Here is a 15,000-nt window from a genome sequence, read left to right as displayed (position 1 = left end):
TTATTGTAATGTCGTGTTATTTCTGTCCCTCTGCAGACTGTCTCTTTAGACTGTGTCCCATGAACAGATACTCAGCACAGAAGCAGTTCTGGAAGGCAGCCAAACCCGGAGGAACCAGCACCACAGACACAGTCCTGCTCAACAAGCTTCATGTAAGTGTCTGTGTGTGTGTGTGTGTGTGTATGTGTGTGTGTGTGTGTGTATGTGGTGTGTGTGTGTGTGTGTGTGTGTGTGTGTGTGGCTGCCCGCTACCCCTAAAGTGAATACAGCTGATCCGAACGGGACTGAGACCGGGATTTAACAAACACCCTTTTATTAGCACGTTAGCACAAACATAATATTCCAAGCCATCACACCAACACGAAAGACATTCAGGATTCGACCCTGCAACACAGACATAAATCGTGGACGCACGGAAGACAATGAAAACACCTAACAGGTCCTAGAAACATAGACAAAGACTATAGCGAACACTCAACGCTGCGGCCACGCTTCCGGCTCCGGGTGCCGTAGGTTGGGGAGAACCCGACGTGATAGTCGGAAGGACTTTTGTGCATTGGGGGGTGTGACGCCAGAGATGTGCAGGTATCAAATTAGTGTGGATAAGAGGGGTGTTTTGGCTTTATGGGTTGGGGAATATTTAAGGGGGGTCAGAGGATGTATAATGATGCTTGGCAGTTAAACATATGGAGAGTATTTGTGTTGACTATGTATGGTGACGTTTGATCCAGAAATGTATGTTTGAAGAGATAATTGATTTTGGTTAGTATAATGGGTCAGGCCATGAAATATATTCTGGGCCAAAACAGGTCTAAGAGAGAAGGGTGAGGTAAACTCAAGACAGCCTTGATCTAGACCTTGACTAGCTGTGCATCAAACCAATTAGAGAATTGTTACTTTTTGTGAGTGGTGATTATTAAAGCTATTTTGAAAGTTTAAGTTTTAGTGTTAATTGAGAGTTGTTGCATTGGAGTTTTTTTTTCCTTTTTTTTGGTAAAAAATTAGTTAATTTCTTTTTCTCCTGACTGGGTTATCTGTGGCGAAAGTAAATAAAGTGCTTACAACTGCCTTTGCCCAAACCTCTGACACACTGCCTCCAGTCTTTCCACCGCCGTACAATTGGTGTCAGAAGAAACTGGAGCGCCTCAACAGGGGGCAGTGTGGAAGATGCCACCTAAAGGCAAGCCAGCCAAAGAGATTGATGCCTGTCCTCAGCAGGAGGATGAACAAGTGGGCACCACCAGCACAAGGCCAACACAGGGGGACGGAGCATTTGGAACCATCGGCCCAGCAGAGGGAGTAGTATTGGAGCTGGCGACCATGATGAAGATGCTGCTGCAGGCCCAAGAAGCGAGGGAAAACCGATGGGAGAAGATGGTGCAGACCCAGGATCAGTGCTGGAAGACGATGAACCACCAATTCCAGCTACTCCAGGGCCAAGTGGGAGATATTCAAAGCAGTGAGCCTTCAAGAGCCAACACACCCTAGCCACTGACATTGACGGGAGATTCCAGAGAGACAAGGTTTAAGGATCCTAAGCTCCATCCGTTATCGAAAGAACATTTCTGGCCACGTTCGAGAGGGTGGCAGCGACCTGCAGGTGGCCGGAGTCCACATGGGCCATACAGCTGGTGCCACTGCTCACGGGGAAGGCTCGCAGTGCATTCGTTGCCATGGATTTGGAGGACACAGATGACTACGCCCTAGTGAAGGAAGCCATTATGAAAAAATACAACATAAGCCCCGAGACTTACCGACAGAAATTCCGCACAGCAGAGATTTTGCCAGGTGAGACACCAAGAGAATTATATGTCAGACTAAAAGAACATCTCCAGAAGTGGATCAGTCCAGAGAAGCGTTCGGTGCAGGATATTACAGAGATGATCATCCTGGAACAGTTCATGGAGATGTTGAGCACAGATATGGCCATTTGGATCCGGGAGCATGACCCAAAGACGGCAGACAGCCAGGTTGGCGGAAGTGTTCCAGTCTGCTCGCCTGGCATGAGAGGCCCCAGTACAAGCCAGTGGAGTTCAGCCAGAAGTAAGTCTGATGGGGGTGATGAGAAATGTGGTCAGTCTCAGGGTAGGCCAACCAGTTATAATAGATGGTCAGATAATTCTAGACAGGATATTTACTGTTATAACTGTGAGAAACCCGGCCACACTAGACAAAATTGTCAGGTAAGGAAAACACAAGGCACAAACATTTGCTATACACCAAGACCACACACACCACATACACATGTACCTTACAGCACAGGGCACTCAGTCCAGGGGCCTCATGTACAAAGACTTGCGTGGATTTCATTCTAAAACATTGCGTATGCGCAAACCTGAAAAGTAGCGTACGCACAAAAAAATCCTGATGTATGAAACTGTGCGTACGCAGCATTCCACGCAGCTTTTCTTTGTACATCCCAATTAACGTGAAATTAAGCGTACATGCACGAGCATTACACTCCACCCTCTCTCCTCCCTCAATCACACTCATTTTAATATGCTAACTAGAAGGACATTCGAGAGCGCAGACCTCTGCGAAACAAAATGGCCTATCCCGCAATATTAATAACAATGAAAACTCATCTGTGGATCCATTCATACTCAAACCTGTTGCTGTGAAAAATGACAATGTGTGGTAGTGACATTTTTCACCAAAACGCCAGCGACACATCCTTTCTACACTCACACACACCTCCCGACACGCACAGACACTCCCATTGACACGCCAGCACACTCCCGCACACACACATAGACCCAGACACCTGTTAGCATCTCCTACACACCGTATTCAAACTTTTTCCTTTTAGCGCGGCTATCGCGAAAATGCACACGTCACAAACACACACATTTCTTAGTTAAAACATGTACTTACCATCGTTGCGAGCAACGCAGGTACCAGTTGTCTCGTCCCATATTCCACTCGCAACACAATAGTTCACTGCACTACAAACAAACATTTCTCACTCACCGCTGCCAATGGGTGTTCCATCAGAATGGTCCGTGGGGAAACCGGAGCCCTTGCGGAACCAATGTTCTTAACCACTGTCCGGTTCAGTGGCGCAAACTTTGGTTGTCATGGTGACGATGGTGGTAAGTAATTGTTTTGTAGCTTTATTTCATGCATACAGTATACTAAAATAAGTAAATATGGGATGTATGTTTTCTACTTTTAAAAGCTATTTTCTGGGGATATTTTGTATGTACTTCCAAATGTGTGTTTTTAAAGGTTTTTGTAATGCCATTTTCGGATTGGTTTATTGTCTGTCCAATCACTGCTCTCGGGTAGATTGTGAGCCCTTCAAAAGGGCAGGGGTTTTCATTTGGGGGAAGAGAGCAAGGGGAAAGCACGCTTGCTGTGAAGCTGTGCTGTGCTGTGCTGTGCTGTGCTGTGCTGTGCTGTGCTGTGCTGTGCTGTGCTGTGCTGTGCTGTGCTGTGCTGTGCTGTGCTGTGCTGTGCAAGAAAAAAGTGTGATCGTGATCGTTCTCTAAACAGTCTTTTGTTGTAGTTATATTTGTGTTGCCTGATTGAGGGCGGTTTTGTTTTTTCGTTTATTCTCAGTTTTTGTTTTCTCTTTGGTTAATCACTGCTACTGCACTTAAATAAAACTTCGCACCCGGCTTCACTTTAGTCTTGAGTTGCCTAGTCGTTTTCTTGCGGTCATCCTGATATGAGAGAGGGGTGGGCAAGCCTCAATCTCACAGTTGTAATTTGCAAAGTTTAATAATTGAAATCATCAAATGAATAAAAAAGTTTATTTCCAGCGAATGCGAGGTAGAAGTGCTTATCTGGATGAAATGGCAAGAATCTTATGTCTTTATCATCTGTAATTAATTAATAACAAAACAAAACAGTAGTGGCAGAGCGTGGCAGTGGCTAGGCTGAGACCGTGGCAGAATTATTGGTCAGGGTTAGCATAACTGGGTTGAATGCATTTGGACCATGACAACATAACTGCATTTATTAAAAATCATTAAATAAATGCGGGTCCAAGTACCACGCGCGCGTGCACCCGAATGGAATGAACTCAGTTGATCCAGGCCACCTAACCACAACATTCACGATTTTTTGGATCATATCCCTATATTTGCACACAAGTGTGACAATAATGCAAATGCTTACTCAAGGAAAGTCAAAGTAGCCATGCAGTCAATCAGGGAAATATCTAATATTAGCACTTTTTTAGTCAGCCTTTCTATTCACATGCATGATCCTGTCCCATATGTATTTCTTTTAAAATGAAAACTATTGGAGATATGAAGGAAAACACTTTCGGCAAATGTTAAGGCATGGGCAAATCGTGAAGCCGACCCCATTTGTCACAGGTTTTGTGGAAAGCTCTTCAGAATCTGAAATGTTTGATAACCAGTCATCAACAATCGCGTAACCAAATATCGGGGCTGTGTAGGCTATGTTTCACATTCCCTTTTAATTCTTATCCTCTAATAAGTCTACAGTTGTCATCATAGATAGGTTGTTGCATAACTTAGTAGAATTTGGTGCATGTTGCATGTCCAAATTTAGAAACATTGGCCTATTTTCGGCGTGGCCTATTTTCATTTTTTTAATAACCCACGTTTCACAATATACTGTGCAAATAAAGGCCTAGACTCATGATCATATAATGTTGTTGCGCTGCATTGCCTCTAAGTGTAAGCCAACTGACGATGCACATTAGAAATGTGCGTACGCCAGACATGAAGTTTGCGTGGAGGACCGCACATTCTCCGCGTTCAAGTCAGTCTTATCCGACGTGAGCGTGAGAAATGGCGTGACGCAGCATTTTTTTGTCGCGTCATTTAAGCTTTGTACATGAGGCCCCAGGTTTTGGTTAATGGAGAATCTGCAAAAGCTCTTGTTGATACCGGCAGCTCACAAACACTGGTCCATCAAGGTCTAGTTGCAGAGGTGGAGTGTAGGGTCCAACCCCCAGTTAAAGTATGCTGCATTCATGGTGATGTGAAGAGTTACCCTACCACTGACATTTTTCTTACTGTGAGTGGCCAGACCTTTTTCATGTCTGTTGCTATAGCACCCCAGCTGCCTTATGAAGTGGTGTTGGGCCATGATCTACCAATCTTGTGTGATTTAGTACCCCAGGGTATTAAGCACTGTAATGCAGTCACTAGGGCCCAGAGGGCTAGTGAGGTGAGGGCACTTCCTTTTGCCGATGATGACATGGTGCTGGATGTTGAGAGTAGACCAGAGCGGAAACATTTGTCAAGACAGGAGAAACGTAGACAGAAAATGGCAGTTGAGGCTGGTCAGGAGAAGCAAGGGGGGCCACCACCAAGCATGGCATTGCAGGTTGACATGCCTACAAACATTGTTGAGTTGCAGAGACAGGATAAGACTCTGGAGCTATGGTATCAGAAGGCAACAAGGGGTGAAGAGGTGTTCAAGCTTAGGAAGGATATCCTGTACCAAGTGAAAGGAGAGTGTGAGAACCTAGTGGTGCCCGGCCCTATCAGAGAGAGTGTAATGACCCTGGCCCATTCTATCCTATGGTCAGGACATCTAGGAAAACACAAAACACTTGCCAGAATAGGGAGCCGGGTTTAGTTGGCCCAATATGTACACTGGCGTATCCAATTTTGTTCTTACATGTCCAGAATGTCAGTTTACCTCAGGGAGAGCAGTCCCCGATGCACACCTACATCCTCTTCCGGTCATTGACACACCCTTTTCACGTATTGGGATGGATATAGTTGGCCCACTGGAAAGAAGTAAAGGGGGGTACCGCTACATCCTAGTACTGTTTGACTATGCGACTAGATATACGGAAGCCTTTCCTCTCAAAAACATCAAAGCAAGACAGGTGGCCAATTGCTTAGTGCAGCTTTTTTCACGGGTGGGGGTGCCAAGAGAGGTAGTGACAGATCAGGGCACTAAATTTCTATCCCTACTGTTGAAGCAAGTGTACAGTCTGTTGGGCATCAAAGGCATCAAGACCACGCCTTATCACACCCAGACAGACGGGTTGGTGGAACGGTTCAACCGTACCCTCAAAACCATGCTCCGTCGTTTTGTCTCGCAGACCGGAAAGGATTGGGACGAATGGCTGCCGTACCTCTTATTTGCGTACAGGGAGGTGCCACAGGCCTCCAGGCTTCTCTCCCATTGAGCTCCTTTATGGTCGGCAAGTGAGAGGGCCGTTAGACCTGTTGAAGGAGCTCTGGGAGGGGCCTAAAGAAGAGAACCGGAATGTAGCATTGTACGTCATCCAGATGAGGAACAGGCTGGAAGAGATGTCGGCGCTGGCGCATCAGAACATGGTGATGGCGCAGAAAAGACAGAAAACCTGGTATGATGGAAAAGCCAGAGAGCGGACTTTCGTGCCTGGCCAGAAGGTGCTGCTTCTACTACCCACAGATAGATATATAGATATATAGATATATAGATACTTTATTGATCCCCAGGGGGAAATTCAAGGTCTCAGCACCATACAGACAACACATACACATTATTTAACAGCAGAAAAACTAATTAAAGTATATAATATAAAAACACAACTAAGCAATAAGGACAGTAGAAGATAAAGTATACTAAATATACTAAAATACAAATTATACTAACTAACACTTAATCTAAATCAATTCTAAAAACAGTATCCACATAGTGGTGATTAATCAATGATGACAACAAACTCCTGGCTAAGTGGCATGGCCCCTATGAAATCACCAGGAGAATGAGAGAAGTCACCTATGAGGTCCATATGCCAGAGCGGGATAAGAAGAAACAGACTTTCCATGTTAACCTTTTGAATAGGGTTGGGTATCGTTTGGGTTTTATCCGATACCGGTGCTAAATCGATACTTTTAAAACGGTGCCGGTGCCGAAACGGTGCCTGAACCGGTACTTTGTTATTAAAATGTTTTAAAATGGTCTAAAGCAGGCTTGGAATTTCACCATTCTGGGGGCAAGGCCACTTGGCCTTCAGTTGGGCATATTTGGTGGGGGGCACAAAGGCCACATGTCAGGGCACCAAGGCCAAAGTATACTATACAGTAGTCGCATATAAAAATGATCAAAGTTGTATTTAGCCTATTCACTGCAGTAGACCTGCATCACGTATGAAACATTACAAAAACATGAAACATGACATATTACAGAGAACTGTAAATCATCTGACCATCTAATAATTACAGATATCTAGGCTATATATAACATTTATTTTATATTTGGCCTGCTATGAAATCATTGAACAATTTAAGCACAGCTCAGCTTTAAGAAACTCAAATAGCCTAGATGCATGCTTAGCATTTTGTGATCATTAAGCCTACTTTCAGAAACTCTTAGTCAGCTGTCCTCTGATTTACCAATATCTAGGCAATATTTGTAACATTTATTTTGTATTTGGCCCATTATGAAATCATGTGGAACAATTTAAACACATTGTAAAACTTAAAGCCCAAATTTGGAGACATCCACGCATGTCGAAATTTACTGCAAATTCAAAACTGGATTACTCTGGAACAGCTAACTGTACAGGGGACTGCTTTACACCTTTGTGTTCGGTAAGGTCTGCTGTTTATTCTGATATGGTTTGTCATGTGTTAAAAGAAGGGTTCGTGAAGTATTCCACAGAGATGAATGGGTAGGGAGATCATGGACGCAAAACCTTTAGTAGAATGTATGATTAAATTGAATTATATTATTTACTTTTCTCGCGAACCGTTCAACACAGCAATTATCGGCTAACATTGTTTAAAAGCTGAGAAAAACCTCTTTCATGTGATACTTGTGATGTCTGTGTGATGATGAGTAGGCTACTTCGCGAGTAGTTCAGCTGAGAAGAATGGGTGAATTTGGACACACTTTCTTTCTTGCACTGTCACTTTCTCCACTGCGTAAAAGACTAAATTAATTTGCGCTGTGAATGCTAAGAATATTTTGACAGGTCACAGGCTAAATAAAAGTCGCTATTAGTAGGACGCAAAGCAGAATATTGAAAGAAGGGGGCACCAAGGCCACCGTGGCCTGTAAACCTCTGATTTTCAAAGGGGCATCACGGCCAACACAAATTCCTACCCTGGTCTAAAGCATGAATTGCTTAATGTTATTCGATGCAGTTACTACCGTTTGCGTCGGCACCGGTGCCATATTAGAACCGTGTTTCGGTGCCCAACCCTACTTTTGAAGGAATTTCATTCCAGAGACCAAGTGGAGACGCTCTTTGTCAGGGCAGTGACTGAGGAAGAGGAGCAGTTTTTCCCAGCAGGGTCAAGTAAAGGAGCTCTTAGACTCCAATTTGTTCCAGGAGACACCAGGGCAGACGACGGCGGTGAAGCATGACATCATCCTGCAACCAGACGCGTCCCCTCAGCGGAAGAGCTATAGGGTGCCAGAAAGGTTGGTGGGCGCCTTGAGGGAAGAGCTGGAGGTTATGCTATCGCTGGGAGTCGTGGAGCCATCCTCCAGCGACTGGTGCAGCCCAGTGGTGCTGGTGCCGAAGCGGGGCTTTCCCGGGGCTATTGGCAGGTGCCACTGAGGGAGCGAGAAAATGAGATCACGGCTTTCCGGACCCCGTTTGGCCTTTACCACTTTCGGGTAATGCCTATCGGCCTACAGGGGGCACCAGCGAGTTTTCAGAGGCTCATGGACACCGTACTGGCGGGAGTCAACGAGTTTACGGCAGCATACCTGGATGATGTGGTGATATACAGCAACACCTGGCAAGAACACCTGTACCACCTCAAGCAGGTCTTTGAGCGTATCCAGGGAGCGGGGCTGACCATAAATCCAAAGAAGTGTGCCCTGGGGAAGGGAGAAGTCAGCTACCTGGGCTATGTGATTGGCGAGGGGGTGATCCGACCACAGGTGGAGAAAGTGGACTCCATTCGCAGCTGCACACCTCCAACCACAAAAAAAAGCTGTAACTTTTTCGGAGAGGTCATCTCCACTTTCTGATCTCACCAGGGCGGCAGCACCAAACAGAGTGTTCTGGACGGAGCAGTGCAAGTTGGCCTTTCAAGACCTGTAGGGGGCAGTCTGCGGCGACTCGGTCCTGCTGAGCCCCGACTTCGACAGCCTTTCATTGTCCAGATAGATGCTTTGGGGGTGGGACTCAGTGCGGTCCTGCTTCAGGAGGTGGATGGGTTCCGGAGGCCTGTGGCATTCATCAGCCGAAAGCTGTTCCCGAGGGAGAGGCGGTACTCGGCTGTGGAGCTGGAGTGTCTGGCGATTAAGTGGGCCCTCGACTCCCTGAGATATTACCTCCTGGGGAGACCGTTCCAGCTGGAGGCAGACCACAGAGTGCTTCAGTGGCTGGAGAGGATGCGTGACACTAACTCCAGGGTCACCAGGTGGTACCTGTCTCTCCAACCATACAACTTCACCGTGACGTACCGGCCTGGGGCTTCAAACAGAGTGGCGGATTTTCTGTCCCGCATCGGACTGCCCGCTACCCCTAAAGTGAATACAGCTGATCCGAATGGGACTGAGACCGGGATTCCTTTTATTAGCATGTTAGCACAAACATAATATTCCAGCGCACACACGAACATGACATTCCAAGGCATTCAGGACGCCGCCTGCAACACAGACATAAATCGTGACGTTACGGGAAGACAATGAAACACGAACAGGTCACAAACACAGACAAAGACTATGAAACACTCACGCTGCGGCCACGCTGGCTTCCGGGTGCTGTAGGCTGGGAAAGGACCCGACGTATAGTCGGGAAGGACTTTGTGCATTGGGGGGTGTGACGTCAGAGATGTGCAGGTATCACGTGTGTGGGATAAGAGGGGTGTTTTTGGCTTTTATGGGTTGGGGGAATATTTAAGGGGGGTTCAGAGGATGTATAATGATGCTTGGCAGTTAAACATATGGAGAGTATTGTGTTGACTATGTATGGTGACGTTTGATCCAGAAATGTATGTTTGAAGAGATAATTGATTTTGGTTAGTATAATGGGTCAGGCCATGTGAAATATATTCTGGGCCAAAACAGGTCTAAGAGAGAGAAGGGTGAGGTAAACTCAAGACAGCCTTGACTAGACCTTGACTAGCTGTGTGCATCAGCCAATAGAGAATTGTTACTTTTTGTGAGTGGTGATTATTGAAGCTATTTTGAAAGTTTAAGTTTTAGTGTTAATTGAGAGTTGTTGCATTGGAGTTTTTTTTCCTTTTTTTTGGTAAAAAAATTGTTAATTTCTTTTTCTCCTGACTGGCTTATCTGTGGCGAAAGTAAATAAAGTGCTTACAACTGCCTTTGCCCAAACCTCTGACACACTGCCTCCAGTCTTTCCACCGCTGTGAGGTTAACCCGACTACAGTGTGTGAGAGAGAGAGTGAGTACATGTGCATGTCCATGTCTTTCTTTTTGCCTGACAGCGTGCCAATGCAAACTTACCCAACCTTCTGCTTGTGTGTGGGTGTGTTGGTGTGGGTGCGGGTGCAGGTGTAATGTATGCGTGTTTGTGTGAGTGAATGAGAGGACATGCATTCCTTTCTTTCTTTATGTGACATTAACCATGCAAAATGGCCACAAATGACCCTCTACCACAAAGTGGTAGAGGAAGGAGGAGAGGGAGGAAGAGAGGGAGGAGCATGCTAAGTGTCATCAGGTGTGTCAGGTTGTCAGAAGTGCTAGGAGACAAGGTCATTGTTTTTGTGTTACCTTGTAATGGCCTTTGTGTTCCTTTGTCTCTTTGCCTCTTGTCCATCTTAGAATGCTGCTGATCTGGAGAAGAAACAGAACGACTCTGAAAACAAGAAGCTCCGAGGGACAGTGATCCAGTATGGCAACGTCATCCAGGTGAGTGGCCATTGAGCCCTGGATGTTTGAGCCACTGGAGACTAGTCTTTGCACACTGGCCAGACAATGCCCGACAAACCTCGACAACATTCTAAAGTTGGGGTTTGTTGTTGGTTGCAGTCTTCAGAATGTTTAGAAAACCAACTTCCAGCGCCAAACTGCACAGGCAGTAATTGAAAAAAATAAGAGTTTTGGACATTTAGTCAGATTTAGACAACTCCAACTAACAAACATCAACAAACACAGACTTGTGTCTGGGACACTGTGGATTAAAACAGCAGGCCTAACAGTCTCTTATAGCTATTCCTGCTGTCGTAAAGCATGTGATTGTCCTGAGAGATAGTCCAACTCTTTGGTCTAGCCTCAGCCAGTCCAAATCCAATTAGAGCTTGAAGCTTGAAGCTTGTTTGAAAAGGAGGGTAGGTTTTAAGGGTAAGGGGGAGCACTGCAAGGTTTTGAATTGTCGACATTTCTCAAATTCTCACCTTGCAAAGTACAATATGCTGGATTGTGATGAAGGCATCTGATATATATGTATTTGTGTGTGTGTGTGTGTGTGTGTGTGTGTGTGTGTGTGTGTGTGTGTGTGTGTGTGTGTGTGTGTGTGTGTGTGTGTGTGTGTGTGTATGCGCGCGCGCAGTTGCTTCATCTGAAAAGCAATAAGTACCTGACAGTGAACAAGCGTCTGCCGGCCCTGCTGGAGAAGAACGCCATGCGTGTCACGCTGGACGCCGCGGGCAACGAGGGCTCCTGGTTCTACATCCAGCCCTTCTACAAGCTCCGCTCCATAGGAGACAGCGTGAGTGTTTACATAGTAACATCAGGGTTAGCAATCAATACATTATATTGTGTGAGGTCCACATTTCCAGTCTGTGTTTTATGACTAGTTTACAAACATGTAATGAAATTTTCTATTGTTTGGTTTGTTGTATTATAGAAACGCCTGACTAAAATAATGGATGTCGTCTCGATGTCGAAGAATCATTTGGTGTGTATTTGTGGTTGTTTATGTGTGTGTGTGTGTGTGTGTGTGTGTGTGTGTGTGTGTGTTTATGTCATAGGTGGTCATAGGGGACAAAGTGGTGTTAAACCCAGTAAATGCTGGCCAGCCTCTTCATGCTAGCGGTCATCAGTTAGTGGATAACCCCGGATGCAATGAGGTTTGGCTGAATTTTATTATAAATCTCCCGTTTACTCCATTTCCTGCTTTTTTGCCATTTGAAATTTATTTCATATGTATATGTAAGCAGATGTATGCTTGACTGACAGGTGAACTCAGTGAACTGTAACACCAGCTGGAAGATTGTTCTGTTTATGAAATGGAGTGATAACCAGGAAATTGTTCTGAAAGGAGTAAGTCAAATACAAATGCTAACATGAACATGTCTACAGTGTAAATACACACACAAAAACATACACAAATGCTGACATGAACATGTCTACAGTGTAAATACACACACACAAACATACACAAATGCTGACATGAACATGTCTACAGTGTAAAAACACACACACAAACATACACAAATGCTGACATGAACATGTCTACAGTGTAAATACACACACACAAACATACACAAAAGCTGACATGAACATGTCTACAGTGTAAATACACACACACAAACATACACAAAAGCAGTCGTTGTTAATTTAGGATTTCCAAATAATGTTTTTTCAGTTAACTAATGATCCAAGTGTGTTGTTGTTTGTGTTGACTTGGTTTGTGCCTTTATTTCTCCAGGGTGATGTGGTACGCCTTTTCCATGCCGAGCAGGAGAAGTTCCTGACCTGTGACGACCACAGGAAAAAACAGTATGTCTTCCTCCGCACCACGGGACGACAGTCTGCCACCTCGGCAACCAGCAGCAAAGCCTTATGGGAAGTGGAGGTAGGTTTACGATTCATAGATTAATGTTACACAGTCACATTCCGTTTCCCATGTTATTGTGTGCTTAGTGGGAAATGTGTCATATTGGTTATTATTATGGCTTTAGGTGGTCCAGCATGATCCATGCAGAGGGGGAGCTGGATACTGGAACAGCCTTTTCCGATTCAAACACCTGGCCACTGGGCATTACCTGGCAGCAGAGGTGAGATACAGCACACACCTGGCACACACCTGGCACCCTAACTTAGCAGTCAGACATGGTGAAGATATGGAGATGAGACTCTTGATTGATTATATCAGTAATGGGAACTAATAACAGAGCAACTCTGGTTTTGTTTCCAGGTTAACACCGAATATGAGGATGAGGGCCTGGAGCCTCGCTCATCTGTGAGTGTGTGTGTGTGTGTGTGTGTGTGTGTGTGTGTGTGTGTGTGTGTGTGTGTGTGTGTGTGTGTGTGTGTGTGTGTGTGTGTGTGTGTGTCAGTGAGTGGCTCATCTGTGAGTGGCTCATCTGTGAGTGTCTTTGTATAGTGTGTGTGTGTGTGTGTGTGTGTGTGTGTGTGTGTGTGTCAATGAGTGGCTCATCTGTGAATGTCTGTGTTTGTGGGGAGCAAAGAGAAACAAACATAAGAGTCAAGATTGAATTATGAAAATATTTGTTATTGGAGGGTACATCAGCATAACAACAGTTTTCAAAACATTGCATTAAAACAAATTACAGTAAACATCATAAGAGAGAGACATTGTATTAAAAGATTAAACAATATAGATATTGTTTGGGTGGAATTTCAATGATTCTGTAGCCGCATTTTAGTACTCTCTCCAGCTCCTCAGACAAACCCTAGGAGACAAAGAAGCTGAACAGGGCTATTAAACAACTAAACAGCTCGCTTCAGTAAATGTCTTGTGCAACCCCTCATTCATCTGTGTCCAGAATCTTTTGCACTTGTCATCTAGTCATGGTGACATAATAATGTGTGTGACATCCAGTTGTGAGTATTAGGGCAGGAAGTGATGCAATGACATGGCTTTAACTCTCAGGAGCGAGTTATGTACACTCTGGTGGCTGTTCCTGATGGCAACGACATTTCCTCCATTTTCGAGTTGGACCCTACCACTCTCCGAGGGGGAGACTCTCAGGTGCCCAGGTAAGGCATTTGCAGTACATCTCCTATAAGCCATGTCTACATGTAGCTGGGGTTTTTTGAAAATGGAGATGTTTGGATTGGAACGTGACGTTTACTTCTTTCTTTAAAATGTTGTCAGGTCTCCGATTGGCCAATATCGCCATCTGTTTGATTGACGTGTTCTTGACAGCTTTCAACGGCTGTTTTTGCGTTTGTGTGGATACAATTATTTTACAATACGAAGGAGGAAAAATACCAGTTTTTATGTTTTTATAAATACCCGTCTACGTGTGTTTATGGCCTTAGTCTCACATGCAGCCCTGTGTCTCTGATGAGATAGGCCTATGCTGATCATGAACAGACCTCTTGTCTTGTGGTTGTTATACTAGGTTTAAAACTACTCATAAGTAGGGTTAGGCCTTGGATTATATGTAGCCAACTATGTTTTGTGTTGGTGAAAGAGAGATAAGTGTTCGTGAAGTGCTGTGTTGGAGTTGAAAATAAAAAGAAATAGCATGACTGTAGATACAATTTTGAAAGGACAGAGCATGCGATTGAGTGAGCGCATTGCAGTGGTGTGTCCATTTGGGAAGATTACTGTGGATCTTCAAAGCTCGGTAATATAACCGTGCGATGGGTTCAGTAACTTCCTTTGTGGTGAAAGACTATATTGGTAGACAGAATGAGATGGTTGAGAATATAATCGCTTGCAGATACTGTAGGTTTTGGAGACAGTAGAGGACAGTAGGGATGATCTTGTTGTATACATATACATACTGATTTAACTTTTTTGTTAGCTTGGAAGCGCGTTCACGGTATGTGAGGTGTGAGTCAAGTTAAGTAGTACTCCCAAATACTTATATGATTTGGTGATGACAAGAGTTTGATTTGAAAAGATTACAGGACTGGTGATGGACAGATGCTTTCTGGGTGAGTGGAAATACATGCACACAGTTTTTTTAATGGTTAAGTGATTGCCATTCAACCACTTATGTAAAAATTGAAGATCAGATGACAGTTTGGAGTTTATCATATCAGGATCAGAGTCAGATAGAAAGAGCACAGTGTCATCAACATACATTAGGCATTTAGAGTATTTACACACAGCTGGGGGATCACACAGCTGGGGTTGGCAGTCACTTAGCCTGTTGCTGTTTTCTAGATAGCGACTTAATTGATTGTATAAAGTTTTTTCAAGCAGCTTGGACATTGTTGGGAGTATAG

General features: G+C 44.7%; 1 protein-coding gene across 1 annotated transcript in view; it reads left to right on the top strand.

Moving 5' to 3' along the window:
• Positions 1-15,000, top strand: part of LOC125302166 (inositol 1,4,5-trisphosphate receptor type 1-like) — a 55,304-nt gene that overhangs the window by 7,075 nt on the left and 33,229 nt on the right. The window contains 9 exon segments of the mRNA XM_048255212.1: positions 37-152; positions 10,675-10,761; positions 11,402-11,560; positions 11,823-11,921; positions 12,031-12,114; positions 12,503-12,649; positions 12,756-12,851; positions 12,992-13,036; positions 13,691-13,797. Of these exon segments, the coding sequence (XP_048111169.1) occupies positions 37-152; positions 10,675-10,761; positions 11,402-11,560; positions 11,823-11,921; positions 12,031-12,114; positions 12,503-12,649; positions 12,756-12,851; positions 12,992-13,036; positions 13,691-13,797 (940 nt within the window).

This window comes from Alosa alosa, chromosome 10 (genome assembly GCF_017589495.1).
Source record: "Alosa alosa isolate M-15738 ecotype Scorff River chromosome 10, AALO_Geno_1.1, whole genome shotgun sequence".
In the NCBI taxonomy this organism is placed as follows: Eukaryota; Metazoa; Chordata; class Actinopteri; order Clupeiformes; family Clupeidae; genus Alosa; species Alosa alosa.
The sequence above is the reverse complement of the archived record's forward strand: the minus strand, read 5'-3'. Positions and strand labels throughout refer to the sequence as shown.